Source organism: Oreochromis aureus, linkage group 3 (assembly GCF_013358895.1).
Source record: "Oreochromis aureus strain Israel breed Guangdong linkage group 3, ZZ_aureus, whole genome shotgun sequence".
In the NCBI taxonomy this organism is placed as follows: Eukaryota; Metazoa; Chordata; class Actinopteri; order Cichliformes; family Cichlidae; genus Oreochromis; species Oreochromis aureus.
In genome coordinates, this window is record NC_052944.1 from 58,002,036 (window position 1) to 58,023,319 (window position 21,284).

The 21,284-nt window shown below is 38.9% G+C and overlaps 2 protein-coding genes across 3 annotated transcripts; one reads left to right on the top strand and one right to left on the bottom strand.

Annotated features, from left to right (window-relative positions):
- The first annotated feature begins 3,790 nt into the window (after positions 1-3,790).
- LOC116335902 (zinc finger protein 345-like) lies at positions 3,791-9,544 on the top strand. 2 transcript variants are annotated; one of them, XM_031759685.2, is made up of 7 exons: positions 3,791-4,162; positions 5,175-5,255; positions 6,046-6,187; positions 6,661-6,776; positions 7,044-7,270; positions 7,489-7,595; positions 7,905-9,544. In XM_031759685.2, exons 1-7 carry the CDS (start codon positions 3,910-3,912, stop codon positions 9,169-9,171), a joined length of 2,193 nt encoding a protein of 730 aa, XP_031615545.1. In that variant the 5' UTR covers positions 3,791-3,909; the 3' UTR covers positions 9,172-9,544. The 2 variants fall into 2 exon arrangements, with proteins under 2 accessions (XP_031615545.1, XP_031615544.1); XM_031759684.2 differs by having other exon boundaries at positions 3,793-4,162; positions 7,902-9,544.
- A 6,366-nt stretch (positions 9,545-15,910) lies between these two features.
- On the bottom strand, positions 15,911-20,376 carry LOC116335926 (ceramide-1-phosphate transfer protein-like). The gene is made up of 6 exons (XM_031759708.2): positions 20,130-20,376; positions 18,950-19,014; positions 18,212-18,393; positions 17,280-17,436; positions 16,858-17,054; positions 15,911-16,766 (listed from the first exon to the last, which is right to left on the bottom strand). The coding sequence occupies exons 1-6, from the start codon at positions 20,218-20,220 to the stop codon at positions 16,538-16,540; spliced, it is 921 nt and encodes a 306-aa protein (XP_031615568.1). The 5' UTR covers positions 20,221-20,376; the 3' UTR covers positions 15,911-16,537.
- Between the last annotated feature and the right edge of the window lie 908 nt (positions 20,377-21,284).

Below are 21,284 nucleotides of genomic sequence, written 5' to 3' on the forward strand. Positions count from 1 at the left end.
TGAAAATAAACATTTAGTTTATATTTGGGAGAGTTGTTGACAATAAGAGAAAAACAGATGATCACCAGATGCCATCAGAAGACTTTTCTACAGGAAGTTTAACAAAGTAAATGTGATTCCGTTCATTAGAGGTCCCTCAAAGTTAAAAGTCCCGTTAATGTTATTTTTATAAGAAAATGTGAGCTTAAAATCAGTGAGTTTGTTGTTACCTGTTTCAGATCTGAACCTTTATTTATCTTCAGTATTTCAGAGTAATTTGTTTATGAAGGTAAAAATAATTTTGCTGGATGAGTTCTTTGCTGTTTACGTACTAGTCACAAGAACAAAAACTGTTTTTATGTTTACTGGAGATGTTTGATAAGTTTTGACAGCTCTAATTGAAGCTGGCTGTATGAAGGTTAGTTTTATATTTGATCATTTTACAGTAAATGTTGTTTTGGTGGGTTGTTATTTTTACTATCTTGGACCTCAATAAAGTAGGCCTACAGATGGGCCTGCACCTCTCTGGCAATCAGCAGTAAGAAGTGCAACCCGACTGTTTGCTGGAGGTTTCTGGCTGTTGATGGGTGAAATTGTTTGTAAAGAGAGCGCTGCACCGAAAACCTCCTTGTGAGATTTCTTTTGGTGACACTCAGGTTGCCACAGCCTCACGCAATTAATATGGGAGACACTGGTTGTAAACTACTTGCAGAGTTGTTTTAAAACTGTGAAAAGTTTGCCTCTAAAGAAAAAGTTACCTGCTCCCTTAAGGTGTAACTTTTATTTTGAAGATGAACGGTCTGTCTCACTACAGCTTAGGACTCAGCAAGTGTTTGCAGACCAGTCTGTATCTTCCATGCAAGCTGAGGTACACTGCAGCAATCTGCTAGTGACCAAAGCAATCACAAGCAGGTTTTTGGTGCCTCACTGTGAAATCTTTCCAATGAGTTTCGGGCAGACAACTCCCAGCGTCCTCCACGAACCACTCAGCAATTGACTGGGGATTACATATGTTGGTTGGCAACCAGTCTGTATGCCTGTGTGACTGAGGTCTTAGTTATGGTTGTTTTGAATGAATTCAGAGGCCTGCATCACAAAGTTCAATGAACAAGAACAAAGTGGCCAAATGCAAAGAAAGAATAAGTGAAAACAATTCAATAATGAAAAGACAACATTGTGTTTCATTTGTTATTTAAAGGTTCATCAACTATAGTTGACCACCGGTAACCACCTATGAATAGCTGAGATCCCTCTAAAAACACCTATAACTGCCTATTTTAATAGTTCAAACACCAAAAATAACTTAAACTATCATCCTAATGAAGATAACCTGATAATACTGAACCGTGAATAGGTGGGGGTCGACTATACTACTTTGTAAGTATGGCAGATTCATTGACAGTAAGGAGGCATATAACTGATGATTTAGACCTCTGACCCCACATTGGATTGACAGTTCAGTCTCTCATGGTGTGATTCACACTTAAGGACTCAAAAGCTGCTTGCTGCTGCAACATGCTGTGAAAAGTTGTTTGACATTTTTACTAACTGCAAAGCCATCCGGTGGGCCAGATCGGACACTTCTGAAGGCTGGTTCTGGTCCACAGGCAGTGTGTTTTACTCGCTACACATATTCTACAGGGAACGTCAAATTGTTTCCAGAGTCTGTGAACACCCTTGCACCTCTCCCGCAATCTGTGGGACTTTTATCAGCACACAGTCATTTTAAAACTCTTCGGGGTTAGTCATTGTGAATGTCGTCCTGCTTGGATTGTCTTGACTTTTGTTTAATGTGTAATGTCTTGTTGGCTATGTTGAAATTTGGATTAAAGTTGTTATTTTTCCACTTCATTATTTTACCGTGTGCACAATTATTGATTTTTCTTCTATTAAACATTTTATTGGAAAATATTCTAGTTGGATCAATATTGTGACAGTGTTTGAGTTTACTGCAGTAATCCCACCTGTGCAGAATCAATCAAAAGATTGTGTTGGGGGGTTAGGGTGGAAAGTAACTTCATAAGAAGCCAAATTTAGATCAGTGCGTTGAGCGGGCGACCACATGCCATACAGCTGAGAGCGGCCCGCCGGGGTTTGAGTCTGACCCCCTGCCCCTTCCCGCAAGTCTTCCCCTACTTTACTGTCCTTTCTTCACTGAGTCTATCAAATAAAGCTGTAAAAGGCCAGAAAAAAAAAAAGACAGTTTTCAGAGATTTTATGAAATAAAATGACCTCCCTGTTTACTCTTAATTCCTCTCTATACTTTCTAATTAAATAGAAGTTTCTTGTATTAAATCCTAGATTTATATGTCAATGTGAATTTAAAAGTACAACTTACACTATACCTAATTTTTAAAATTTTGAAAAATTATTTACATTAAACACCTTTTATAATTATACTTTCAAAATACCTTAAAATGTGAAATTTAGTTTAAATAAAGTTATTAATATTTTTAAATTGAAATATAAAATGCAATTTATAAAATTAAAATTAGAAAATACCTAAGAGTATTTTTGTGTTATATATTAGCTTATGTTATATAGTGTTAACTTTTCATTTTATTGAATTATTGAAATAATTTTTAACTGTTTAATGGAGAACATAAAAATAATGACAAATATGTTGTTAATTTGTTTATTTGTTATTACTTTTAATATAGTCAATTTAGTCTAAACCATTGGCTGTTAATAGTACTAAACTATGAAATTTTAATGTGTGTATTAATTATTTTTTATACTTAGTAATGTATATATGTATAACAATAAGAATTAATCTAGAGGCATTATTGAATTAAAGTCAGAATATTAACAGACAACATTTTATTAGTAGATTTGATTTTTTTTTTTAAATTTTATAGTTTTTTCCTTATGATTTTAAGCTAAATACCTGAATGTAACCATTTTAATAAAAGGGGAATAAGTTGAAGTAACCAAATAACAGAAATGACAATAGTCCATTTTTGTCAAACTGGAATGTCACCTGTGATTTTGCTTTCGAGCAGCCAGACTTTCTTGTAATTTTTCTTATGTGTAGACAACGTCAAAAAGCACCAATTTTAAATCATATCTGTAGTCACTTTGTTACTATCACCCTGTCACAAAAACACATATTTGCTTCAATTTCTATGAAAAATGACAAAAATATAAGTTTAATAGGTATAAAATTGTATTTTCTTATATTCTACTGTGCAATAATCACTGTGCAATAAATTCACTCAAATGTGCAATCCACTGGTATTCCTATTTATCCATATTATATATTCTGTATTTATATATGTGTATATATATGGTATATTTATGCATATATCCTTACTCTCATTCCCCTTTATTGTATCTGTAACATGCAACTTCTGTCAGTGCTGTGCTACTGGAAACTGAATATCCTGGAGGAATCCACCCGAGGGATTAATAAAAGTTTCATCTGATCTAATCTAATCTAATCTAATCTAAAGGTCCCCAAGGTCACTGCAGACTGTGCATCATCCAATGCTGAATGCTGAGGGCTAAAAGAGGAGATAGAGCTTTTGAAGCCTGAGATCTATGAATTTGGTGATTTCTTTTTAGAGTTTTAAGAGCAGCTAAAAATTAATCTTTTTTCTTTCTTTTTTTTAGCTTGCTTTTGGGTAACTTTTTGTTTTAACATTTAACCATTTTTGTTATGATGTTTATCCTTAAAGGTGCTACATTAAAAATGTTTATCACTTACTTTACTGTAATGCCATGAGTTTCACCAGCATCTTAAATGTACAGCAGACATCAGTCTTACTGGGGTTAGCTAGTAAAAGTCACACCAGCAGGGGCACTAAATAACGCCTGATTATCTTTTCCGGACACAATTTGTAGTTGCACCAGAATCCGCCGGAAACGCACCCTGCGCTGTAGTGTGTGGATGTGTTCTGCGTCAAAACACAGCTGAGAAAACAAACAAACATGTTTTACTGGATGAAGAGCGGCAACAGCGGCGGCTCCGAACCGGTCGACAGCGTCGGTAACATGTCCAAGAGCGACATACTGAGAGGAATCGTCACCGAGAAAATGAGCACAGCCGCCCGGGAGATCTTAGCGGTGGTGGAGAGGACTGTAGCCGACTACGAGGAGGAGGCTGCGGGCTTCAGGCGAGAGATCGGCCGTCAGAGGAGACTGCTGGAGCTCCTGCAGCCTAACGTCTCTCTGGAGAAAAGAGGTGAGCGGAAAAATAAAACGAGAGATAATGTCGCTGCTCGCAGCCACAAGAAGCTGATTTGTAAATTTAGAATTTGCCGAACTTCGTTTAAAAATCGCTAATTTTACGTTTACAAGCTGTCAAACATACGGATGTCTAATTACAATAAAGTGTTAATGGAGGGAAAATAATATTAGCGTTATTTGCAATTCGGCATGCATCTCTGTCAACTTAAGTGTAGAGAAGAGCAGATGATTCAAATATGTTTTGTGTTATTCATAAAAGGATATACTTCTGGTTGACACTGGGATTTTTTTCTTTTTGTTTTTTTCCCTCTATGTGTGTTTTTTTTGTTTGTTTGTTTTTTGTTTTGTTTTTTGTTTTTTAAAAAAAAATCAAATACATATATGTACTACCTATTTTCCTGACATATCCATCTATGAATCTCTCCCTTCTCCGCTCATTCATGAACTAGACCTTGAAGTGTATAAAGCCTCTGCTTGAGGTAGAACCTTCAGCCTGGAGTGGTTATTCCATCTTTTTTAGTGCCATGACCTCAGATTTTGAGGGACTAAGTTGAATTTCTGCTGCTTAAGACTGCTCCAATGAGATGGAGGTCGCCAACAGAAAACATCTGAGACCACCCAACTAAACTCCTCTTGAGCGTGCCATCTGACTTATTGCTTTTTATTATCCATGCTCTCACTGCTGTTATACAGACTCTTAAAAGCATGTGGCAACAGGCCATATAAACTATAACCACGCCCTTCTTCTCCCAGGATATCCCACTGGGCATAATGTAGTTATCCTTGAGAGCATGAGATCCCAGATTGTCCCAGATTGTCCCAGATTGTCATTCTCTGTTTTGTTTTGTTTTTTTGGAATCTACAGTTAATGTTTTCTTAGTGGTTTACAGAATAAAAACAATGATCAACAGGAAGGAGCGTCTTCAGAGCTGCAGTCAAACACCACAGTCACACAAAAGCTGATATGTTGATCAAATGTTCTTTCATTTTGACCAAAAAACACAAAGTCCTACAGCCTGATGTGGAGAGGCATGAGGTGGAAGTCGTGCCTGAGGACAGAGAGGAGCAACAGCACAAGCAGCAGACAGGTATGTCTGAACAGTCTTACCATTAATTGTTTTTCTTTTTGGGGGGGTCGGGGGGTAGTTCAAAGCTTTTATAAAGAATATTGCAAAATGACACAGGTGCTTGGCACCCCATAACATAGGTAACCCCATATATAGGTATATATCCAGAATACAACCAGTTGGCAACCAGATGAGTTGCGCTTAGCACAGACTGATTAAGATTGATTGCAACATGTTGGCAGTCTGTACATGTTTATAAATTAGCCTCGAGTTATTTGCAAACCATCACCAATTTGTCACCAGCAGTCAGTCAAAAGTCAGCCTGACTGTTTAGAAACAATTTGCCTCCTACTGTGTGTCAATAAGGAGGTTCAAAGTTACATTTTTATCACCATGGCCTCATCCAGTCAGAATGCAAAGAAAATTGCTATCAATTAGTTGCCGTATATCTTGGTTTACTTCACTGTAATCAGTGGTAACTTAAAGGAAGACACACATGGACTGCTAAACTCTGAAAGCGAAAACAAGTCATTTAAGTTAATGAATTTAAGACATTAATGTAAAATAAAGATTTAAACTCAGAACTACAAATCAAATTCATCTCAGCTGCCGCCCCATGTGGGAGTGAAAAGAGGGCGTGAAAGTGAGTGCAGTGCTTATATAATGTGCGCCAGGCGAGTTCAATTAAGTTACTGGTTTCCAGTGGCCAAATTATTACTAAAGCAAACTGACTGAACCACACGTACTGTGTCTTTATCATCATATGATCAAAATTAAAACCATAACAAAAAGTGACTTCTAATGTATCCAGGTGTGGAGGAAACTGAGAGCCTGGGCCTGCTTTGGTATGACGACATTGATGATGATGAAGAGGAGCAGGAGTTGGTGCAACCAACAAGTTCCCGACAAAAACGAGAAGATCTAAAGGACCCAGATTATAAAATACCATCAAGGTTAGAAACAACACCATTTTAAGAAACAACACACTGTAGAGGTTTGTGATATGGCCAACAATATGTGGACGGTCCCCAGGTTTATTTGCATTTGCTTTAATATAGTCTTTTATGGCAGCGGTCCCCAACCTTTTATGCGCCATGGACCGGTTTATGCCCGACAATATTTTCACGGACCGGCCTTTAAGGTGTAGCGGATAAATACAACAAAATAAAACTAGTACCGGTACCGAAAAAAAGAAGATTTATTCATAACACACGTGAAAGGACCCAGGAAAACCGAGTTAACGATAAAAACGATAACAAAATAACGCTGAAAACCGATAAAAACCCTGAAAACCATACATTTCACACCTGAGCCTCAACTCTCGCGGCCCGGTACCAAACGACTAACGGACCGGTACCAGTCCGAGGCCCGGGGGTTGGGGACCGCTGTTTTATGGCACTGACTTAGTTCCTGCATTTTTGCCCAGAATTCCGACTGTCAGGAAGAAGCCCGGCAGACCTCGCATCAGTGACACAAAGAACCATATAGATCTCAGAGTCCGTATCCTGGAGGACTCTCACACCAATGTGCTCTCTAAGACGGGTATGAAATGAAATGTTAATCATTAAGGTTTTGTATTTGTCTGTTATGTGGTACAGTGTTAGCCGTGCTATTAATACCATTTTTTTCTTTGTTCCTAAATCGAAGCATTTTCCAATGCTTACAAAAATATTTATTTACATGATTTATCATAAGAAATAGTCAAAGACTGGCCAACTAATCACTTGAACTAATGAATACTAGGGCAAGGTTTGGTTTTACTAACTGCCCAAGGACTATTGATCTTATGATAAATCTCTTCTGTTCCAGTATTCAAGAAGTTCCCAGCACAGGACCTGAAGTGCCCTCTTGGTCTACAGGAAGCTGACTTCCTGGACTTGTTGAAGTCCACCTTTCCTCAGCTGGCAGATGATGAACCTTTTGACTTGTTCACAACGGACAGAAGCCGGAGGCTCCAGCCCCTAAAAGTGAAGACTGTGACTCCAGAGGAGATCCACAGGTTTACTGGAAACTCTGCCCTTTACATCCGCCTCAAGGTAGACGCTGTACCTGTTTGTGCTGCTTTTGCCTCTGACATTGGTACGATTTTGATAATTTTGCCTCTTTATACCACAATAGCAGATTTAAAATGTAACAATTATGATGTGATTTAAATGTACACTTTAAGATTTTACAAAAATGTTAAAGACATTTTAGCTATTTTACTCTCAGTTAACACAAGTAGTGATAATAATTTGGAAATGAACTCTTGCAGACTAGTGAGGAGGAAGAGAAAGAGTTTCCTCCTTCACCAACAAATGATGACTGTCCATCCAGCGATGCCGACGTAACAAAAAACAACGAAGCCGAACTCCAGTCAAGGTAAAAATAAAAACGGGTATAAGAATTTGTATGCTCTTGATTGACCGATGATATCAAACACAAGACTCTAGAATGTTGATGTAAATCTAGAGGCTGGATTGTGATAATTAAATGAAAAACATGAAATTTAAAAATTATTGGGGGAAAAAATTCTGATCTAACAAATACCAAACCCACAATTCTGTGGTTCAAGTCCTCTAATGGATGAGTTTGCTGTTTTTAGTTATTGCAAGTCGACGAAACCTATGGCATATATGTACAGATGCTCAGTACTTAAAACTTAACTTTAACCTTTTTGTTCCACAGCAGCCCTGTTCAGCATACAGACAGTCCCAGTGTGGACATTTTGGCCAGCAGCTCAACGTCACAAAAGCAAGACCTGCAAACAGATGAAGAGGCCCGTGAGAGGGAAGTGGACAGCAAAGATGAACACAAGGCCTTGTCTGTAGGTAAAAACTTTAAACCTGTTTCTGAGCGCCAGGTGACAAAAAAGATGAAGAAACAAGTGCGCAAAAGTGACATGAAAGAGATAGAGAAGAGTAAAATAGCCTGTAAAGTGTGTGGAGTGTGGTACTTGAACCTGGGCAGCTTGATCAAACACACCTGGAGTCACCTGGAGGAGCCGCAGGGTGGTTGTGGAGTTTGTGGAGAGCAGTTTGAATCTGTGGATGAGTTGAAGAGACATATCAGAATTCACCAGAAAACTCACGACTGCTCATATTGTGGAAAGTCTTTCTTCACCATCGTCGGTCTTAACAGCCACGTCTCTCTGCACACAGGAGACAGGCCATTCAAATGTAAGATTTGCAGCAAAACCTTTGCTTACATGTCTGGTCTGAATGCTCACCATTGGGTCCACGTGGAAGAGAAACCACACAAATGTGACATTTGTCCAAAATCCTTTGGTTTGAAGGCGCAGCTCCAAGCTCACAGCAAGATACACACCAGCAAAGACAGATACGTCTGCAATATCTGTGGAAAGTCTGTGTGCGACCTTCGATCTTTGACCCGCCACAAGTTCACTCACTCTGGAGAGCGGCCGTATGGCTGTCAAATCTGCGGGAAGCGTTTCAAACTTTCCGGCAACTTGAAGTCCCACGAGAAGATCCACATGGCCAGGGAGCGACCTTTCCTCTGCCACGTCTGCTGCAAATCCTTCCTGTCAAACTGCAGCCTGATGACTCACATGAAGACGCACAGCAGCGAGAGGCCGCACGTCTGCGGCGTGTGCAGCAAAGGCTTCGTGTCCAACGGCGAACTCAAGGTTCACATGCGAGTGCACACTGGCGAGGCGCCGTACGGCTGTTCCGAGTGCGGCCGTTTCTTCAAACGCAAGACTCACCTGACCAACCACATCAGGAGCCACTTGGGCATCAAACGGTTTGTGTGCGCGATCTGTGGGAAGGCGTGCTCTCGCCAGGAGCACCTGACGGTCCACATGAGGACCCACAACGGAGAGAGACCGTACCAGTGCACCATCTGCGAAAAAGCCTTCACCCAGAGCCACTGTCTGAAAACGCACATGAAGAGCCACCAGGTGGAGGAAAACTCTGTCCCCAGTCCATCCACAACCTAAACGGCACTGAAAACAACAACTTCTTTTTGATCATAATATACTTACAGTTGCAGTTTGGTTTTTTACATCTGAGAACTTTTTTATTTCATTTTTTAAAACTGGAAAAAGTGTTGTGGATTTTTTTTCTTCTTTTTATTGTATTTTTGTGCTAAAACACGTGGTTCTTAGATCCTTTTGTAACTTACAGCAAACATGTAGTCTGGTGATCAACAGTTCTACTAAATTGTTATTTGTTTGGGCATCAAGACTTAAGTTACCGACCTACTTATAAAATAAAAATAAAAAAAATCACAAAGTTCTGAAAAGAATTTGGTACAGTAAAATGTTAGTCGTGTAAACCAGTCTGCTTTAAATAAAAAGGGGAAAAAACCTACCTATTTGAATTCTTGGTTTGTTTCTTTTCTCTTTTAACACATTAATACTGATAATCAGAAATCTTAAAATTAGTTTTAAGATGGCCAAAATCATACTAAAGTCTTTGGCTACTTTTTTAAAGTTGCGTTGAGTTTTAATCTTGTTTCCTAATTGTGTTTCAGGGTGAACTTTGTATTAATCAAATTGTTTTAAAAGTGAGCTAATATCAAGCCAACAACCATTGTAAACAGATGTTCCCAGATTTCTTCTTAGAAACCACAAATATTCTCCGCAGTTGCTTTAGAGGAAAACGCAGCTTGGAGTGTTGAAATGGCAATGTACTCAGAGACGGGGGTTTGAAAGTAGCCAGTCCCAGAGCGTTATTCATCTCTCCTAATTGCATCTCCAGCAGATGCAGTCCAGCGTTCCCACATCATAGGTGTAGCTATCTCGAGTGTTTTTCATTTTGTTCTTCCTAAAATCCTGCATCCCCAGAGATATATTCAGGGTTTAAACCATAAAAATAATTTATAGGCAATTTTGTTTCACCACATCCAAAATTCAAGGTTTTTCAAAATTTACGGGTGCTCTTGGACCGTAACCTCCCATGAATTTCAGGGCTCAACTGTACATTAGCACACACTTTAGATCAGCATACAACCGTAAAAGTGGGCAGTCAGAATAACGTAAACCAGTAAAAAGCTTAAAAAAAAATAAAAAAAAATCTGCTGTCACCCAGAACTCCTCAGTATTCATAAAGTGTCTGTCACCACAGCAGCCCTAACAGCAGCCCTAACAGCATTAACTGTTGCAGTGGTTGTATCTACTGGGGCAGTAAGTGGAGGTGCTTTCAACCACGACAAGTCTCAAAATCATTTATGTTTGTGAGCTACAGTTTGACTGTAGATGTTCCTTACCACTAAAACTATTGCCTAATCTAATAAAACCGGCCTGCTGTCATGGGGAAAATATAAAATATTTGCTATAAAGTACTTATTTGTTCTGAGATGTCAGAAAAAAATAGTTGAAAATCTGTCTGAGAGATGGGGGGTGGGTGGATCGGTAAAAAAAATATCAGTGGTATCGATCCCAAAGCTGGTATTGTCATCTGATTGTTAATAGTGTGACAGCATCAGTGCTTTACTTTGTTTCTGTCCTATAAGTTCAGTAAGTTGCTTCCATTTCATCAGAAAGTAGACATGTCTGTGTAAACACAACTCCTCTCATGCAGGCACACATTGCTCCGCCCCCTCCTGCCTGCTCTGCTATGGTTAGTTGTCTGGTTACGTGACTCAGCTTCACTGAGCAGAGTCCATGCAGCCTGCAGTGAGTGAGGAAGAGGAGCGACATGTAGAGCTGCTTAACAGCTGTAAGCTTGCCGGGAGGAAACTCTCTACTGTGGCAACACCAGCAACTTGTATGAAGACATGAAAGAACAGGAAAAAGACAAAGGTTTGTCCTGGGTGTTGTGCCAAAAAGTGATTGCCTGTATTTAAACTGCTAAAAATAATTTGTTGACCTATAATGTTTGAAATATATGTTTAATGTAATTCTCATTTAATGATATCAAATCATCTTGAGTCACAAACAACATTCCTGTCACAAGGGAGAAGCTCCAGTCAGTTTATTGGCAAAGTGACTTTTATATATCTTTCATTTATTTTGTTATTTGTCATTTCTTTGACAAAAAAATGGCTTTTTTATGAGTGAAGTGGCCAAGAGAGCAGCAGTGCAACAAATATAACAATAGTTTTTATAAAGATATTTTAAGTGGAGAGTCATAAAGAGTCATTAAGATACCTTAATAAAGGGTCATTTTGAAATTTTTAATATAACCCTTTTGTAAATCCTGTTCACTGAAGTCTACCTACCAATATAATTAAAGGCTTTACACATAAAAAGCACACAGAAACACTGGACATCAGTTTTTGGCACAAGCATCGAAGACATGAGGAAGGAAATCTCTCTGGCGTACACAAACCTCCAGGACAGTAACAGCCTCAGTCCTTCCAGAGAGGCCAGAATAACCAGGCAGCTCATATAGTGCTGAAAGTAATGTTTCAGTCATGATTCATGTTGAAGTGTTATTGGTCATTCTAGTCTGGTCACATATTATTATGATCATACATTTAAATAATATATTCATCCCACCGAATTGTGTTAATTTTGTTTAATTATTGTATTGGATGCGTCAAAGCTTGAAGGTGTGTTTTGTTGTGTTCATTATTGTAGAAAATAAAAATGGTTTAGTGGCAATAAAAATGAGTTCAGAACTTGATTCATCTCGTAAATCCTGACACATCTCCTCTACATACACTCTTTAATTTTATTTTATTTTATTTTATTTTTGGAAGCAGAAAAACTGGTACTGCCACTGAAAGTCTGCAGATGGCAGCAGAAACTTCCAACCTGCAATAATAAACTAGGGGAAAAAAAGAATGAACTTTGTTTCTCTGCAGACCGAAAACAAACAAACCAAAAAACCCCGAAAAACATTAAATAAAAAATAAAAACACTTGCGTATGCAACAAAAACATAATTAACCAGAGATAAAGCAGGAGCGGAGAGGTCAGCAAAAGAGTTAACTTAAAGAAACAAAAGAACATCTCCAAACAGAAACAACAATCCAGGTTTATAAAACTTAGAAATCCAGAAGCTTCTCTAAAGTTAGGAGCTGAAAAAGAATAATTTTGGGGGCATTTATGTCGTATTCTGTGTCATTTTACACAGTTTGTATAAAAACGGACCAATACTTCATTTCTAAGCTTGTTTTAAACCTTTAACCCTGCAATTATATGTATACAAAACTACATTGTACTGCTATTGTTTTTAGCACAAATAGCCTAAAATATCACATTAGTTACAGACATCAGTCATACAAATAAAAAAAAAGACACTGGATGATCGCTTTTAATTTATTTGGCTCTCAGGGTTCTTGTGAAGTGGTTGCAATTAAAATTCGCACCTTGAAGACGGAGGCCATGGTATTAAGCAAGAGAAAGATAAGACTCGGAGTTGCTGCCTCAAGTTGAAGAGTTCAAGTACCTCAGGGGTTTTGTGTGCGAGTGAGGGAGCGGAGGACTGACTCTGTGATGTCTGCAGCGATGTGGAAGACCTAGCGCAAACTGAAAGTAGAATAAAATCTTGATGTCAAGTAGCGGGAATAAGTAGGACTCTAAACTGTACAATGGTGTTTTGATTCTGCGTTCTGCAGTGTTCTTATATTTAAAAAAACTCCCATAAATCACTTCGAGGGATCAAACCTTGCCTCTCTTCCCTCCATCACAGACATTTATATCACCCGCTCCATCTGCAAAGCCACCAGCAGTGTGGAAGACCCCACACACCCCTCACACACACCCTTCACCCTGCAGCCTTCTGGCAAGAGGCACCGGAGCATTCGGCCCTCACTGCCAGACTGCGAAACAGTTTCTTCCCCCAGGCCTTCAGACTCGTGAACACTCAGTGACTGGACTGACACACACACACACACACACACGCACACCTTCATACATGTCACTACCAAACACTTATCTGCAGTATCACACACACACACACACATGCAGACCTTCAGACACCAAGTTACTTTTTTCACAACACTCAGTATTTTGCACATTTCCATTGCACTGTCTTGTCTTGTTTTTTTTGCAATTTCTGCACATTGGACTTTATGTAGTCCTGTGTTGATTGTCTGTTACATGTCATATATAGCACCAGGGTCTCAGAGGAACGTGTATCGTTTCACTCTGTACTGTACCACTGTACATGGTTGAAAGGACAATAAAAGCCACTTGACTTCAAATAAGAACCAGAAATATCTGACTGACAGAAAATTCTCTTAGTTCCCTATGACTGGTGGTGCTGCTGGATTTCGTTTAGGTTTGTGGTTTGTGTAGCTCTACCGTTGTTTTCTACAGTCAATGAGCTCTACCAATAAAAGCAGTCACGTGTTGGATCACAGCACACAAGATCACAGTCAAACACTCATGCGCTGTCCATGGTCCTGAAATGATCACCGTGTCATATGAGTGTAATAAAAGCACTTTGATTTGGAGCTTTATAAATAAAACAGAACTGAATGCTTTTTCATGTGTTTTAAAAGCTTATCAACATAAATGCATTGACCAGACTGACGTCCACACAAGGGTTGTTTATTTTCAGGATAGTCCATGTTGTCATCCCTCTGCTCTGCTCTCTCTGTTCTGCAGCCATTTCTCTTTGTGATTGTCATGCTGGTATTCTCCATGTTTGTTCCTCATCTTTGAGTGGATGATGCTTCTTCCACGCAGCAATAACAAGCACCCTTTTTTTTTGATGTTTAATATCTGCATATTTAACAGTGAACTGCAAGTTGCAGACGTTAGAAAATCAGTTTGCACGCTTGATTTAAACAGTGTTGGGGTTCTTTTTTTTTTTTTAATTTAACGTATTACACTCTACTCATTACTTTTCTTAAAAGTAATGCACACATCATTATTTAATTACTCACTGGTGAGTGTAATTTGCTACAATACTCATTACATTACTTTCTCGTTAGTCTATAGTTAACAATATAAACCTGCAGGCTATAGTCCCACATACCAACACTGTCCTAATGAGGACACATATTTTTACTTTAGAGTCTACATGTGAACGCCAACAACACAAAGTAACTTTGTAAAGTGTTACACCCGATCTTTAAGTTCCGCCCAACATAAATATTCTTACATAACATATATTTTGCACCTTTAGAAAGGAACTTGAAATGCACATGCAAGAAGGTCACTCGCAAAAATCTGTACACACAATCCTCTCACTGCACTCTCTTGGTAAATACAGAGAGTGTTATTTTTATGCTAATGAAGGCTACTCGCCACAGAGGTAGCATCGTTAGCTGGGGTTAGCTGGGGTTAGTTCATAGACTGCAGACTGTTTGGCCGTTTCTAAATATTCATGTATGCGAGTCCGTAGTTGCGTTTTCGCTTGTCCGGACTTCGTAAATTCACACGGGAGTCCAGACTTCCTGAGAATGCAGCGCGATCGTTCTTCAATTGGAACGGCAGTGTACGTGATGACATCACAGCTCCGGGGTTTCCCTCTTAATTTAACTGTGATTAATATTTGCAATGGAAATTACACATGACATAAAAAAAAAAAATTATACATGATGTAGTAGATTTCTTTAAGAAAAAAAGAGATAATTTGAACTAATTTGAATTGAACAAATATTTAAAATATTATTAAAATAATCTGATCATTCTTGAAGCAACCTTTAGGATCTCCACGCATTAATATGCTGTTTTTAGACTTGATGGATAGCATTAACAACCTGCTAGCTGCAAATAATAATGTGCAGTTCCACATTATTATTAACAGACAAAAAGAAAACATATTACTGATACAGAAATAGTTTTGTATATGAGCTCACTGCAAAAAGTGCAGCATTACCTGATGTTCACCCTACTGTTCCTCATTTTATATTAAGATTTGAAAAATCTAGTTGGTATTGGTATGCCGACTAACCTTCAGTAACAGTAATAAATCAGACAGCAATAGTACATTCATGTAGTTGTAAAAAGCATTCTAATATATTAAGTATTCCAAAGTATTCAGAATACATTGCTCGCATTGAGTAGCTTAACAGAATACGTTACAAAAAACATTTTGGGGCATGTATTCTGTAATCTGTAGTGGAATACATTTGAAAAAGTAATCTTCCCAACACTGAAAATGAAGAGCCATTAGGTGGAAAAAAAATGATGTCTCCAGTCCATCCACAACCTAAACGACACTGACAACTTCTTTTTGATCAGTTTTACACATAATGTACTTATAGTTGCAGTTTTTTACATCTGAGAACTTTGTATTTCTTTTTTTTTTTTAATGGAAAAAAGTTTTGTTTTTTTTAATGACAATTTCTGTGCCAAAACACGTGATTCTCAGATCCTTTTGTGACTTACAGTTTTCACTTACTGAAGTCCAGGGACAAATGCTTGATTTAATTCAGCATTTTACCAGTTTTATTTAGTTTTTAGTCTATTTTTCATTTTAAAAAAGTGACTGTTGAGAACTTCTGTTCGTAAGACTGACCAACTTGCATATTTTATTATGAAATGCCATCTTGCTATCATCTTAGTGGTAGCAATGAAAAGCAGTTAAGTACTGATAATCAATCAGTCAAGGTGAAAATGCTGGCTTTCAAATAGCTTTCTGTTAATGCTTGTAATGAATAAAAGTTTTTCAGTTACAGCACTAACAAAAAATCCTCCAAACAAAACATTGTCGGGTTATTTGTAAACTTCAGGCCCACAGTTATCTGCAGTTTTTTGTGACCTTTTGAATGAATGTTAAACATGAACCATTGCAGCTTCATCAGTCTGTTAAAAAGCCTTGACCCTGGAACGCGAACCTTTTACCAGTCATGGAAAGCTTTATTAGATTTGTGTAAATTATTGTCAACAATAACTCTAATGAAACTTTGAAATTCTGAGTTCTTTCTTTAGATATAATTGCCGTCTTCGTGCTCCTCCTCTTCACTGACTAACCTTTTTTATTTGTTCATACAAACCTCTGTTCCTGATGTTTGCAAAAAGGATGGGAAAATGACAGAATTCCATGACAGAATTTTATGTTCCAAATAAACAAAAGTGTGAAAAATCCCAAACATGTCCAGAGTCAGATAAATCCAAAGAATCCTCTCTGACTTTGTGAGGTGAAAGTTTGGATTTGTTCCTGATGTTTCCAGTTTTTTCTTAGTTTGACTGTTCACATCCACAGCTCCGTTGTGTTTTAAGACAATCCATGATCTTCATTTAAACCTAATCCATCATGCTCAAACCTAACCCAGTAGATCTACAATGGCTAAACCTTATAGTAGTAGTAGTACAAGTACTAGTCTCAAAGTTATTTCCACTCTTTACACTTTTCACTCAGAAAAATGAGAAAATTCTTGTAATGAAAAAATAGGATTAGATAAGATTAAGATTAAATATTGTTACTGTCTCACAAACTGCTGTGAGACTGAGTTGGTTGGTCAGGGCAGATCCAGCATGTCTCGCTCGGCCAGAAGCTGCTGAGTTCGTGTGTGCACCAGCGTCAGGGCGTGGATGATGATGCGCAGGATGGGCGTGGCCTCCTGCTGGTTCTGCACACACACCAGCTGCAGAAAGTACTGTCTCTCGGGAAGGGCGAGGAAGACAAATTCTGCCGCCTGCCGAAGCACCCAGGGGTGGTGTGGGGCCAGCGCCACCTTGTAGGCATCCCTGAACGGATAATGGTATGTATGTTAGTCAATGTTCACTCTAAACATGAGAGTTTGAGTCTGGATACGTAAAAACAGGCTGGTGATGTTACCTGCTCAGCTCTCCCGGTGTTTTGTATTGTCCGTTTTCATCCGGTCCTTCAGCCAAACCCTCCAACATGAGCTTCAGCCAGAGGAGGGAACGGTGTAGCCGGAGCAGCGTCCTGCAGCCTGAGTCTGTGCGGTACGAGAAGTTAACCATATCCGCTTTCAGCTCCGCCACCATCATGGATCTAACGGAACGATACGCCTCCAGAGAAAAATAAAGCCAAAAATGACAGTGTCACAGTGGGATTTTGTGAACTTTGGCCTCACTGTTTCTTCAGGAATGTCTTTGTTACCATTTAAAAACATCAACAATAAACCAAAATGTAAAAAAAACAACAACAAGAAAATTCACTTTTTTTTTGGCAGGTATACTACAACATGGTTTGTGTTAGATGAAAACTTTCTACACAATAATCCTCAAACTCACCCCTGCTTTCAATCCAAATGCTTCTGGGGTTTGTAGTCCAGCTGGTTTCCCATTAGCCTCTGTATTGTGTCTGAGTGACAGCTCTCGAATTAGCACAACCTTTTCTTGCACCTTCTGAGAGAAGAAACTCACCATCGGCCCAAGCGACTCCATGAACCTGAGGGTGAAAACACTGATGAGACCCTTCTGTGAAGATAACACGAGTGCTGTGAGAATCAGCTTTCACAGATTTTAGTTGTTTGGGGTTTTTTTTTAACTTTTTGTTTGTCCCTGCATCGCCATTTTTAATTTTGGACCTTAGTTTTATGTTAAATTAGTCAATCAAGAGCACACACCTAGCAAACATGCCCCTGTGGGACCACATTGGGTAGCTGTGGGTAAACTCTGGGGCTGTGTGGGTAAGACAACTCAACACTTGTCTAATGCGCCCACACTGGGCTTGCCCATAGAAAACACATGTGTTGAGTTAAAGCTAACATGTTTTGTCTGATTTATTTTTAAACCCAGAAATGTTACATTTATTAGCATAAAATCAGATGGATGGATGGATAGATACTGCCACAATGGTGGATGCTCACATGAAGCATGGCCAACGTTTTAAATGATGACATCAGCAAGAGTAGTTAGTGTGACCCAAAAGCTCAAACTGCTCTAAAAACTTGTTTTCTGTACCTTGCGATGTTGGTGATGTCATAAAGTGTGGGATTTCCTTAAATGATCACATGTGAGCCTAGAAGCCACACCTGCAATAAACTTTTCACGTTATATTGTGATATAACTCTATTTTTATTTTGCTTCGGTGGCAGCTCTACGCTTCTGTACTAAAGGGCTCCACCAAGGCCTAAAGTAAAACAAAAAGGATAATTTTTTCAACTGTGAATCATGCAAAGTCAAAGAATAAGAGTAATAATACTGTCGGGCTGTTTGTGTACTTCAGCAGCTGGTCCCAGCTCTTCAGGTATGGCTCCAGCAGGATGTCATCGTCGTTTGCCAGGCTGGATTTCAGGTACAGCAGCAGATGCGAAGCCTGAAATGACTGGCCGGGGCACTCCTTTATGAGGGATAGGGCTCCATCTGGCTCCACCCACTGCTCAGGGGCCCACGGAGGCGCCGGCTAAAAGAGAGAAACTTTTTTTACTGAACAACATGATTTTTACTGTTATCATGATCATGTTAGTTTCTCTTTGTTTCTCTTCTTCATTTCTAGTCTCTTCATGATAGACTTTGCATTGGCTTTCGCATGTCCTTAGTTTTAATAATTTAATTAAAAAATATATTATTATGTATATTATTAAATAACATTCTAAACCTTTCTAGTTTAACTAAAACTATTAACCTTAGGTGAAGTATTCACTAATTTTATGTCCAAACGTTTTGTTGAAGAGATATTAATCGAAACTCTCCTATGGCAGGCTGTACTTTCCAGCAGTACCAGTTTGTACTGCATGATAGTGCAGTAAGTCATTGTTAGTTTTATTTCACCAGGTAGGTCTTGAAAAAACAGACATTCGTATTTATACAGGTGTTCTGGAAACACAAAACAAAAGTCCTCTAAGAAAAACTTGATTGGATCACTCAGAAGAGCTTTTTAAAGGTTTAGATTTTGTGTGAACATAACAGGTTTTTATTTATTGTGGGATTTACATGTATATAAGTGGGATTAATCTTACCTTCTGGTGGTAAAAACTCAAACATGGCTGCCAGGGGCTGCCACACTCCCGGGCTCCACCCTGGGCTGAAACAAACCTCTGGTTAGACAAATAAGATGCAAATCTGATCAGCTGTGACTTATAATAATTGTAGAGTTAATATATTAAATGATAGGATTTGGTAATAAAGTTGGTTAAAAAGAATAGCTGTTCAGTTGTACATTATTAACTTTACAATTTCTGGTAATGTAGTTTTGATTTTTGGGTTCATCATATGGTTATGAATGTATAATAAAAATATAAAAGTAGCTACTGCAGTACTTCCAAACTCTAAAAATCTAAAGTGCGTTATTGTTAAATGTTTTTTAAAAATTTTGGGACTCTTAGAGTAGCTCTGTGATTTATACTGGGCTTTTATACAGCCCGACTTACACGATGAGCTCACTTTCTTTTGACTTGCCAAGTTCTGGAAGCCTGCTGAGGGGCAGCTGATTTAGCTCCTGTCTCCCCAAGTCCACACTTACTTAGCTTACAGCTTACCTGTAGAATGTGTTATCATAACATAGCAGTTAGCTGGCTAACCTTAACTCACTTGCTAACATTGATGCTAAAAAATACTTTATGAAGCCTCCCTAATGTGATTATTTACTTTTTTTTATGTGAAGAGGATTTTTTTCCTATAAAAAGTTAGCCAAGCAGGTGTTTATCAGATCAGTGATTCTGGCTGATATCAACAAACATTAGCTTGCTTACCTGATATTATTTGATACCAGATGTAGCACTTCGCTGACTAACCTTAGCTTGCTTGGTAATGCAAATGATACAAAAAAAACCCCAAAACCAAACACAAACTATCTTGAGCCTCCCTAAAAGCTCACCTTCACCTGATTGGCCAACTTCTGGAAACCTCTTGAGGGGAAGCACCCAGTGCTTTGTAAACTTAAAAAAAAGAGAGACTAGGAGTGAATTTTAGCGTCCCGAGGTTGAATTTATATACTTTTAACTCAATATTTGAAACTTTTACCATATAAAATGTATGGTCTTTTGTATATCTGTATCTAGTTATTTATCTATATATGACAGAATAAGCAGAATAGATCATCTTTAAGTGTCTTAAAACTACATGAGCAAATATACTCTGTTACAATCTATGGTAGAAAATAACTGAGAGTTGGAACCAAGAGTGACAATGGAAACTCACGCAGCCAGAAAGAGCTGACGAAGAGGAGCAGAGCCAACATGGCCGACAGCAGCAGGTAACGAAGCAGCAGCGTCCGTCTGAGGAAAACCATGGTGACCAAAACACACACACACACACACACACACACACACACACACTCAGCCAAACCACACAGATTTGCCTGGGCTCCTCACTGTTTTCTCACTCAAATTAAAACACGCACACATCATCTACCGTTACTTCATACCATGCTCTCTCTATCAGTCTCTCTCTTTGGCCGGGGTCAAAGGTTGCTCACTCCCACAGGTGTAAACACACGGGACAACCTTTGCTCCTGACCTTCTTTGTGTAGCAGCTTATCTGAGCCCGTTTTATCTTAACCACACGTCATCCCCACAGCTTTGCTGACTGAAACTCATGAAACCTGCACTGATCAGTTTTTATACACTGATTGGATCTTTTTGTAACAAAACAAACATCAACGCTGACCAGCTAATATTTGTGCTTCAGACTGTGTATCTTGAAAGCTACAGAGGAAGCTGGACGTCTCCTTTTGGCAAAATATGATGTCCATTGATGCAGACAGGAAGAGCTGAAGGAAGGGGGAATGTCTGTGTTCCTGGTGCAACACCTGGTGGTTCTCAATGTCTTTTACGGCGATTATACTCACCGTTCTTGCCCTTGGTACAACAGTGCTGTATGGCAGGTACAAATGGATATGGTGGTGTTCGTGCCCAAAGCAACCAGTGTGGTGGGTATAATGTGGCCCTTATAGAACACATTTAATCTACAAAAAGCCATTATTATGAATGACCCACGTGGCTGTTAATTGAACTGCAGGCAGCGAGCTGCCATCACCCACAACATCCACTACAACGTATTACTATTCTATACTGTATGTCATGAGTGTTGTACAGCAGCTGAAAAGGAAGCACATATTAAGGTTTTGCTGTCACATGACTTTAACCTGTCTCCGATTTTGGGCGTGTCACACTGGGGAGGTCAAATGAATAAGGGGCCAATTACAAAGGCCTAGTCACCAGTTGGTGACCACCTTCCAAGATGGGTGTTCCCCTCCTGGCTGGCGAAAACCATCTTGAGATTGCTTTGGCTGCTAGCAGTTTGCCATGGTCACCTGAATATTGTATGGAAGATGCCAGCTTGTCCCGAAACACT